The following is a 10,610-nucleotide window of genomic DNA, read 5'->3' as shown; positions in this document are numbered from 1 at the left end:
ATAAAGAACAAGCAGGGAGGGAGAATGGGATCCTTGGCTTGCAGGGTGTTCATCCCTGGGCAAAGCTCCAGCTGAGCTTCCAGCAGGGCTGCTGCTCGGGGAGGGAACAAGTGCCAACTCCCAGATTTAGCCAGAAGACAAAGAGCAATGCTTTGCTCTAGGGTTACAGCTGCCACCTGCTCCTCTGGTGTCCCTGTGACAACTGGGCTGCAGTGCTCACCTGCCATCGGCGTGCCATCTGCTGGGGACACACATGGCAAGGCACCTCCAGCTTCTGTTAGCCACAGCTATCAGAGCTGTTATCTGAGGAGCAGAGTGTCGTTAGGCACAGATGGGGAGACCTTTGGAACAATGTTGAAATCCTGCTGTTTATCTGGAAATGTTCTTGCCCAGAAGGAGGTGGAGACAAGGAGGTCCTGGAGTGGCTGTTTGACACAAATGGATCAGTTTGGTTTTGACCAGAGGAAAGCAATGACATCAGCACAGGCTGGTGAGGGATGGAGGATGCATTCCTTGCTCCAAAAAAATTCAACAGCATCAACATCACTTTCCAAGCTTTTCCAAAGAGAAATAGTTTGAGAAGGGATGATCTGCATGTTAAATTTAGGAAGTGACTCATGAAACAAGAATCAATCTCCTTCTGCTTAGAAGATCCAGGCCTAAAAGATCAATATTGACTAAGGCATGACGAGAGCAGGAAGCTGAGGATATTGCAGTCAGTGATCTCCTGCCTGTGCTCCCTGAACATTACAGCTGCTGGGAGGGTGGAACAGGCAGGCTTGGATGGGGTTGGAATCATTCCTGCCATGCACAACCTTTTGCCATGCAGCCCTGAAGGTATTTAAGGGCCTGAAGGAGAGGTGGATGTGCCAGCTGTAATCATCTTTAGGCACTTCTCTGCATGCTAAAAATCTAGACTTTCCTCAGTTCCCATCTGTCCTGCACCAGGATGACACATTTATTACAGTCTGGACATGATCAGACCCTGTGGCAGGGGTCTGCAAAGAGATTTGAGAAGGCTTTTAAATAGAAAATAATGTAATTTTAGCAGCATGTTCAGATGCTCTCCCATCCCTTCCCCACGACTCTGCCCATACTGATCCTCTGCTGGGGGTTGTGTTTCACAACACAATCCAAAATGTTGATATTGTGGCATTTGATTATTCCCTGGGTAGCATCACTGGGAATGCTGTTGACACAAGATATGCAGCCCACAGGCAATTCTGAATAAGGTAATTGGCATCACTGGCTTTAAATGCCTCTCCAGGGGGGTTTAAGTGGGAAAAAAGTTTTCCCTGGGGTCTCACAGTCCTTGGGAACAACTCCAGGAGCTGCAGCATTTCTCTGTGTGTTGTTTTTTTGGGACACAGAGTACAGGAAACAGATCAAAGGACATTCCACAAACCCTTTAGCAGTGAGTGGTATGGATTGAGCTCCCTGGAAATGCCATGCACATATTTCAGTCTCTGATACCCTGTGCTCTGACACTTCTTCACCACACTTGGAATTTCGACCTTTTGCCCTCCCAGGACAAGGCTGTGGTTCTTTATCAGTTGGTGGTGGTGGAGTTCAGAGCTGAAACTTGGCCTGTAAAGTTTCTAACTCTATTCCTTCAATCCTGGGTTGAATCATCAAAAGTCTTTCCTTCATGAGCCTATGGCCTATTTGCAAAATCACCCAAAGCAAGTGATTTCCCTAGGCTGAGAAAACCTCCAAGAGCACTTGGAGTAGGAACAGATGAAGGCCTTGGTCTCTTTGAGAGAATACTTCCCATACCAGTCAATCCTTGCTTATTCCTGTAAATTATTTCACTTCTCCAAAACTGATGTCCTCAGACACATTTTTTCACCACAACAGTGGAAATGAACAGGCCGAACATTTCCTCTGAATGAAAAATAATTGCCTCCTCTGAACCTTGAATGGATAGAATTTAGCTTCTTTTTGTTAGAGGTGCAAATGCTCCAAGGATTTTGGGTCCCAATTTCCTGGCAGCCTGGAGGATGTGCCAGGAACATGGAGCAGCTTCCTCATGGACAGTGTCAGTGAGGGGTGAGAGGAAGAGCTCAAATGGTCTCCTTTGAGGATTACTGAGGGCATGGATTGAGACTGGGATAAACTGAGGCTGAGGGTTGAACTGGGAGTGCTGGAAATCCTCACATTACCTGCCTGCAATGTGACCCCAGCTGTGTCCTCCCTGGGCATCTCAAGGGAGGGAGAGAATGTGTGACTCTTGCAGAGCAACTGAGACATCTCAGAACTGGGCCAAGGCTGCATTAATCTGGTGCAGAGATGAAAAAGGCTTTATCTATGTACAGCTATTTAAAAAAGGCTTTATCTTTGTACAAGTATTAAAAACCACAGCAGAACAGGACATATTTTACAGGATTGCTGTATCAGGAGCTCTTACCCAGTTTCAAAGGCTCCTTTAAAGGCAAAGTCCATTCCACAGACGTAGAAAACTGTTCTCCAAGAATCATTTAGCCAAGGCTAGAACACCAATATCTATTTACTACTCCTACTGTACCATAGTACATTAAGTTCTTTTCGGTTTGCATACCTGAATTTCTTCAGAGGGTGTTACATCTTAGCCCTTTGGTGTTGGTAAAGAGCAAAGACAGCTTCTGTTGTGAATTTTGCTAAATTTTCAATCAACTGAATCTGGAGTTGGGAACTGAATCTTAACTCATCTTTTAAAGTAATCCAATGCATTATAAATTTGAGAATATGCAAGAAATAAAGACCTGTTAAGTGCAAAGATACAGCATTGCAGTGTAACAAGGAGTAATTCTATCAGCAAAGGTACCAAACTCCACGATGGAACACTCATGTGCCATGTTAATACAGCCAGGATTTTTGCATTGCTTCTGTTTCATGCAAGAAAACATAATCTGGATTTTAATACCATTAAGTCACCCTAATAAAACTCTGTGCTATCCTCCTCATCCCACTGCACTTTTAAGTCCAAATCTTTGAAGAGCATGGTGAGAGGAGTGCCTCTGTCCGGGTCTGAGCTGCTGTCTGTGCTCAGTTCTGTGCAGCTCAGCTCCTTTGCTGCTGGGAACATTTCCAGTCCTGCAGTCTCTGGGAGCTGCACTTGATTTGCAGGATGTGGGAATGACTCTGGCAGCATCCACTGCTCCTGGTGGTTCTCTCCAGGGAAATCATTCCCAGTCCGCACTGAGAGAAGGAGAGTTGCTGACAGAGGTGCCAGCAGTGCATCCTGTACAACATAGTCTGGGTCAGCTTTCCCTGCAGACAGCAGCAGTGGCAGTTCTGCCTGCTGTCTGTAGCATCCTCCCTGTTCCAGCAAGGACAGGGACAGCTGGGACACACATTCTGGATTTTCCAGCTCGTCACTCTGCAGCAGCAGCTGGGTCTGCCCAGGGCTCCCCTGGAACAAAACCGACTCCAATCTGTCCCTGCTCTTCCACAGTGCCACCTTTGGCTGCTGCTCTTTGTAATCCCACTGGCTGCAGCTCTTTCCCAGCCCCTGGGTTTGGAGCTCTCCATCCACAGAATGATCTGGAGAAATTTCCTTCAGCTTTTGGTCTGGCTGTGAACTCTCCTCAGTGTGGTCTGTGCCTTCCACACACACCCCGTAGATCAGGGGCAGAGATGATCTATGGCTTTTGCTGGAGGTGGCAGCAGGAATGCTCTGCTCAGCTCTTTGAGGAGCATAGTCAGTCAGAGCTGTGATTTCCACCTGGGAAGGCTGAGGGGGCAGCTGGAATGCTGGAACATCTGCCTGCTGCTGGTAGGGAGAGAAAGGCCGTGGTGGCTCCAGGGCCCAGTCCAGATGTTGGCTCATCTGTGCCAGCTGTGCTTCAGGGAGGAAGAAGGAAGGTTTGGACAAACTCAGGGGCTTTATGATGTGCTCCACTGTCAGTGTGAGAGGCTGGAAGGATGGAATCCCTCTGAAGTCCTGGAGGAATAGATAAACAAGAACAAGGTATTAACAAGAAGCTGTGACCTTGAAGGTTTGCTTTAGTTACTCTAACATTGTCTTTGGAGAAGTGTCAGTAAAAACAAGTAATGACCACCAGGGATCTGCTCTGCTGACAAAAGAACTCTGCTTTTATTTCCTGGTGAATGACCCTTCACAGACATATCTCATTGTTTATCAACTGAGCAATCTTGAAATATGAGGAAGAAAAGCTCCTGCTTTCACTTTTGCAAAATTTGGCCTAAGCCCTGGAGCATGGAAATTGGTTGTCCCCAAGCTCAGTAGCATGAAAACCCAATTCTTGGTGTGGGAGATGAGGAATAGATGAGAATCCCAGGGTTTCAAGGGGAACTAGTGATTTAGGATGCCTCAATTTAGCTGCCTAACTGAGGGGTTCAGTTTGGGGCAGTTCTGAGCACCCTAAAGTACCAGTAACCTGCAGTGATTGTACAGACAAAGCTCATTACCCTTTAAATGAAGGAGGGTGGGTTTAGATTGAATATCAGGGAGAAATTCTTTCCTCAGAGGGTGGTGAGGCTCTAGCACAGAGAAACTCTGGCTGCCCCATCCCTTGAAGTGTCCAAGGCCAGGTTTGATGTAGCTTGGAGCAACCTGGGACAGTGGCAGATGTGCACCCCATGGCAGGGAATGGACTCAATGACCTTCCATGTCCCTTGCAAGGCCAGGCAGTGGTGACTGCATGATTGCCAAGCTCCTGCAGTGGCAGGAGGGACTCACCAAGGCCCTGGGCTGAGCACTGTGCTGTTTGATGTATTTGTAGATCACGTAAGCAGTGGCAGCAAAGACCAGCCCAGCACAGAACGCCAGCGCCACCAAACAGTAGAGGATCCACGTCTTGTCTGCTCAGTGGGGAAAGAGAGTTGGATTAGAAAAATGACACAATTAGCTAGGTGATAGCACAGGTTTCGTCTCACAGGAATGAATTTTTCAATTATTAAAATGTTCCATGCTGAAAATCAATGTATTTTGTGTATCCAACATCCCAGCTGGACTTTTTAACTTTCAGCTGAGTTAACAGCCTCACCTGCCAGTGTTTTAACCCAAAACACTTGAGGTTTGCTCCTTCTCTGCAGCACACAGATATAAACTGTTCCATTATACTCAGTGTCTGGCTCCAGGTTGGAAACTTCAAATTCCTTGTTGTGCTCATTCTTTGTCCACTGTTGAAAAGAAAGGTAAAATCCATATTTTAGGAAGAGTAAATTTTCTTCAATTCAGATTGCAAATTTCAGCATAAAATACTATTTACTAATGAGGTCTTACAGGGCTCTAAATATTTATATAATTTTGTTTTCTGTTGTTTCTGTATTTTATTTTGCATTTCAGTTTCTTCAGACCTGAACTACTTAAGTAATTTTTAGTCACCAATGGTTTTACCTTTTGCTACTTTACAGTACTCTTGGAAAGTCCTTTTCCCCCAGAATTTAAAAAGAATGCTTAAAGTTCCCGAGAGTCAAAGACTCAATATTTTCCTTTGTACACCAGAAATCTCCCCCATGCTGTGTGAACTCTGAGATCCTTCTCCAGTTTATCCAAAATGGGATTTACAAAATCCCAGTGCCTGAGGTTGTGCTTTACCTGCTGTTGTGTCTTTTGGTTGAATATTGTCAGGTGATAATCCACAGCCCCAAATTTGCTGTAAATGTCCTCCACGGTGAGCTGCTGGTCATCCTCACCCCACAGGGGGGTCAAGGGGGGCCGGATAAGGAACCTGATGGAGCGGACATAGGGAATATATTCCACTTGTGGTGGTCCAATGATGGCTGGGAAAGACAGACAGGCAGTGTCAGCTGTTTTAAGATCATCCTCTGTGTTAAATACACCCCTGGAATTGCTCTTTCTGTTGATAGAAAAAGGTGTTTGAGCTGTATGAGCATGGCAGAAGTTGGGCAATTGGAGATTCAGGTGGTTTTGAGGTGGTGGTTCTGTGCCTTCACCAGCGTTTGTCCCCAGGAATTCCCACCCCAGGCTTTTCCTTCAGATCACATTCTCCCTCCCCACCAAACCCTGAGTCTTACAAAACCCAAAGGAGAGGAAATGCTGCCCTAACCATGCCAGCCAGGAGGATTTCAGTGGTACCTACTCTCTTTGCGGGGCTCGAACCTCTCGGATCTCACCCAGCTGGAGGAGCAGCCCTTGGCTCTCACCCGGCCGTAGAAATGCTCCATGAAGTTCTCTGTCTCCTTTGTGAGGTTGCAGAAGAGCTGGGTGATGCTCTGGCACTCAGGCTTGGTGAGCCAGGATTTCTCTCCATACCTGAGGATGAAACGGGGTTTGGGTTTGTTTGGTAGAAGAGAACTGGAGGGAAGTGGAATAGAGAGAAGGAAGTTGCTCAAGGCAAGGGTGGCTGAATAATGCAGCAAAGTTGGCAACTCAGGATGTAAAATATTTCTTTGATCTATTTCCATCATCTACCACTTGGAATAATCCTGTCCTTCTCTGAATGCTCCTCCAAGCAGAGCCATAAAACAGGCAGGAGAAACAGCAAAATCAGCTTTTCTCTCTTGTCCCTTCTCTCTCAGAGAGCCCTAAAAACAGCCCAAAAAGAAGCAAACATCACATACTGTTTATATTGGACATCAAATACAGTGCCAGGGGGAATGTCTGCCTCCGTTTCCCAGGTCAGGATGTTCTCAAAGTTTGTAGAAGAAAATGCTGCACGTTTCAGACATGATGATCTCTCTGTAGTCACAATGCCTGAAGGAGGAGAGAAAGTGGCATTAAAAAGCATCTTCTGACATCTCAGCCCCCAGATGGACACAAGTCCTGTGATATTTTGCTAAAGGTGGGCTGAAAAGAAGGAGCTTGAGCAGAACAGGACTTCAAACCCTGTTCACATCACACACCTTGCAGACTGTTGACTCATCCCAAAGAAATGTAAGTCAGGAATTGACACAGAAAACCCTCAAAAACTCGAGTCAGAAAGAGGATCCTTGAATTTCTAATCAAGTTTTTTTTTAAAGAGCATTTCAATGGGTAGTAAAGTAAGAATAATAACCTGTTTTCAAGACCAGAATCATGTCTGTGAATCTCTGCTTTCTGCCCCTGCTCAAGGAAGTGACAGTGTCACCTCACAGAAGATGTGGCTGCCATTAACCTCTCGTGCTCCACGTTTTATTGGATGGAAACTGCCTGTACTGAGTGACACCTGATGAGTGGACTCTGCTCCGGGTGTGCCAGGCTGAGAGCAAACAACTCTGCCAGCTCCCTGCTTTCCCAGCCCTGCTCCTCTTTGGGGAGCAGGATTGTCACCTGTCCCTGCAAACATGTCCCTGGAGAGCAGGATCCCACCGTGGCTCTCCTGCAGCAAACTGGCTCTGAGGTGCTGCAGAAAAACCCTAGAGACTTTTATCTCTCCCTTATCATGAGGAAACGCAGTGCAAAATTTTCCCAAGGCTGATCCACAAGAGTTTCTCACGTCAGGATTTATAAACTCTGTCAATTCAGATTATAGACAGACCCTCAAAGCATTTAAGCATTATTCAGCTCTTGGTTTGTGGCACTGATAAACATCTAGAGCACATCAGGGCTTCAGCCTGCAGTGAACAATGAGACCCCTTGTGGAAAAGTGGGATGAGCAAATGGAAATAGCACAGATGGGCAAACTGAGCACTGGGATGGGGGTGAGCTGGAAAAGATCACATTGTGCAAAGACTGAATCCCACCTGGATCCTCACTCCAAGGTCCCCCCATGGAGCAGAACTGAGAGTCAGTAGTTCAAACTCGCTGGCTGAATGGGAGGAGGATGAGGCAGAGTGGCACAGATCCCCTCTCAGTGCTGTGTGTGGCACTTGGGCAGGGCAGTGCTGCAGGAATGGGCTGCTGATTGCTCCGAATTTTGTCCTGACTTCATCTGCAGCTCCACATCTGCCTCTGCTCACTCAAGGCTCACCCCAACCTGGTGAGGCAGCAGTGTGGGTATGAAGGGGATGGGATTCCCTGTCTGAGCACCCTAAAAACTGAGTCACAAATACCCTGATTTTATCGGGAGTAGGAAATCTCTGTCTTCCCACATTTAGCCGTGTTAAAACACTGTTATGCAAAGCAGCATAACACAAGCACAGTCAAGTGTGGGCAGGGGAAAACCAGGATATTTCACAGTGTGAGTCCCTGGGGTTGAGGAATTTCATGGTGTAAGATCCCAGACAGGAGCAGATGAATGACAAAGCTGCCTGATGAAAAAATAATGTTTGGAAAGAGGAAGTTTATCCTTCACTCAGCCAGCAGTGAGCTTGTCACATCTGGAGTAGGATTAAATGGCTTTTAGAGGGTAGATCTAGATTAGATATAAGGGAGAAATTGTGAGGGTGGTGATGCCCTGGCACAGGGTGCCAGAGAAGCTGTGGCTGCTCCATCCCTGGCAGTGTCCAAGGCAGGTTGGACAGGGCTTGGAGCAGCCTGGGATGGTGGAAGGTGTCCCTGCCCCTGGCAGGGGGTGGCAGGCATCATCAGGAGATGAGCTTTAAGGTCCCTTCCCACCCAAACCATTCTATGACAACTTGCTCATTTTAAGATTACATTATTTGTTTGTACCTCTTTGAAAATCAGGGCTGCTCTTGTATTACTTTGTGTCTCTGCTTAAGACACAAGGAGACTGAGCCAAAGCTCCTTAAATCAGTGAATATCCTTTATTCCTGTAGAATTTGGGTGGTAGCACAGTGACAAACCCTTTGACATGAAGGAATCTCTTAGTCTCCCTACTCACTCTTCAAGTGCTGAACATACCATGGGAATTATTACAAGGAGAGATCCACACAGAAGAGAACTCACACAACAGCTCATTCTCTAGGTGTTAATTCAGGAAACAGGACTGAACTCCAGACTCCAGGATCAAACAAACACCAGAATCAGCAACAGCAAAGGAGAGCTCAAGACTTACCGACCACTGAAACTCCAGCCAGGACGATCAGAAATCCCTTCATGAATGACTGCAGGCTGGGCTGGGAGAGCAGCCAGTTGCTCCTGTGTGCAGGTGAATCACCTTTGATGAGAGCTGAATTCTTTCTGGCCAGCCCAGGTTGGATTTGTTGCTCAGTAACAGAGCAGAGCTCCTGTCCTGCCTTCCCTGGGATCGGAGCTCCCAGCCGCTCAGAGCCCTGCGCATGTGTGACACAGAGTGACAGCAGAGCACCTCTGCCCTCCTGTGCACACCTGACTGTGCAAAGGTGCACAAGCCAGAGGCTGAGAAAATCCCCAGCTCCTGAAAAAGAGCCAAATACCTTTTTGCTAAGAGCTTCCTGCCTGAAAGCCCTCCCTGAGGTTCCTGGGGTTTGAGGTTTGCTTTTCTGGTTGAGTAACTTGAGCTTGTTACAACTCTAGATGTTAAAACTTAGTGCTTTGCACCTGGTTGGTTTAATACCTACTGCAAGCAATGCACCTATTTCCTTCAAAAATACTTCTGAATTCTTTCTTAAAATGAAAGTCAGCCAGACCACTGGTTTTTGTGCTCTTCTGTTCTTACTTTGGATAGGAACCAAAGGATCAGCATGTGCCCTGCTGCAGCCTGGGCAGAGCAGGAGCTCCTCAGCTCTGCCCTGACCCTGCAGCACCAGCTTCTCTCACCTGAGGTAGCAAAGAGGTAGAAAGGGAATGGCCTTTCCACAGGAGAGCAGGTGCTGTCCCACAGCTTTTTGCAGAGGCCACTGTAGACCTACAATGTTTATTTTTGTGGCTGTGTACAGTGTAAAGTTCTGTTCTGGATATCCTGAATCCACATGGTAAGAACTGGGAGTTTGTATGGACAACAAGAAAGGGATACAGTCTCTTTTCCATAATGTGTTCTGGTTTTTAGGGTGTTAGTAAGTTACCTTTTCAAAATGCAAACCCTGTGTGCTTCTGAAGCTGAATTCACACAGACTTCACAGTTCTATCCTTGTGGCCAAACATGTGACAGAATCAACCACCCCTTCTGCTTCTCTCTTCATCCCATGGATTTCCTGTTCAAAAGCTGTTTCTGTTCCCTGCCCTGCTTGGCTCTGTGCTTCCAGCCCTGCCATGGTGCATCACTGGCATTTTGTCATTCTCAGCTCACCTGGACAAAGGCAGAGGTTTGTTAAACAAGACACACCTATCCAGCAGCGTGACCCACATCGAATTGAGCACAACTGTTTGTTAGGGTGTTCCCTGAAGAGCCTGCTCAAGTATTTCCATTTTTTTCCTTTCTTCACGTCACTGCCTCACGTTCCTGCTGTGCGATGGGGCAGAGCTGAGGGACCTTGGAGTGCACTGAGACTTCAAACGTTATCTCTGCCCTTTTTTCTAGCAAGGTGTCACCTTTTGAACAGGCCAGGAAACACCTTTCGGAATCTTTGGGACCTGAAGATCTCCAAAACTCTGCTTTCAAGTTTAAAATGACGGTTTCAACTTCCCAACTCCCTCAAACTTCTGATTTCCTCACAGTGTGTGAGGACTGCAGCAAACCTGGTGACTGCTGGGCATGAACCCTCCATGTGTGGAATGACACTTGGGGACAGAGTGAGTTAACAGTTGGACTTGATGATCTCCAGGGTCTTTTCCAAAGGAAATGATTCCCTGTTGCTGTGGTAAGACATGGAAGAGGGAGCACTGTGCTCTGGCTGTGACTGACACTTCTGCAAAGGAAAATAGCTTCTAAGCCCTGGTGGAAGAAGATGTGAAGGATTTGGAT

The 10,610-nt window shown here is 46.9% G+C and overlaps 2 protein-coding genes across 2 annotated transcripts in view; one reads left to right on the top strand and one right to left on the bottom strand.

The window, feature by feature from the left end:
• The window catches only part of GRHL3 (grainyhead like transcription factor 3), a 97,360-nt gene that overhangs the window by 30,474 nt on the left and 56,276 nt on the right, over positions 1-10,610 (top strand). The gene's annotated exons all lie outside the window — the stretch shown is intronic.
• On the bottom strand, positions 2,311-9,130 carry IL22RA1 (interleukin 22 receptor subunit alpha 1). Its single transcript, XM_085081471.1, has 7 exons — positions 8,844-9,130; positions 6,529-6,661; positions 6,048-6,220; positions 5,543-5,727; positions 4,989-5,124; positions 4,682-4,803; positions 2,311-3,922 (listed from the first exon to the last, which is right to left on the bottom strand). The coding sequence occupies exons 1-7, from the start codon at positions 8,884-8,886 to the stop codon at positions 2,915-2,917; spliced, it is 1,800 nt and encodes a 599-aa protein (XP_084937597.1). The 5' UTR covers positions 8,887-9,130; the 3' UTR covers positions 2,311-2,914.

Source organism: Lichenostomus cassidix, chromosome 23 (assembly GCF_008360975.1).
Source record: "Lichenostomus cassidix isolate B80296 chromosome 23, HeHo_3.0, whole genome shotgun sequence".
In the NCBI taxonomy this organism is placed as follows: Eukaryota; Metazoa; Chordata; class Aves; order Passeriformes; family Meliphagidae; genus Lichenostomus; species Lichenostomus cassidix.
The sequence above is the reverse complement of the archived record's forward strand: the minus strand, read 5'-3'. Positions and strand labels throughout refer to the sequence as shown.

Coding starts and splice junctions, on each gene's coding strand:
- IL22RA1 (XM_085081471.1), bottom strand. CDS start 8,886: ATGAAGGGATTTCTGATCGTCCTGGCTGGAGTTTCAGTGGTCG. Junction 6,221..6,528: donor TTTGATGTCCAATATAAACA/GTATGTGATGTT, acceptor TTTCATCCTCAG/GTATGGAGAGAAATCCTGGC. Junction 5,728..6,047: donor GTTCGAGCCCCGCAAAGAGA/GTAGGTACCACT, acceptor TGTCTTTCCCAG/CCATCATTGGACCACCACAA.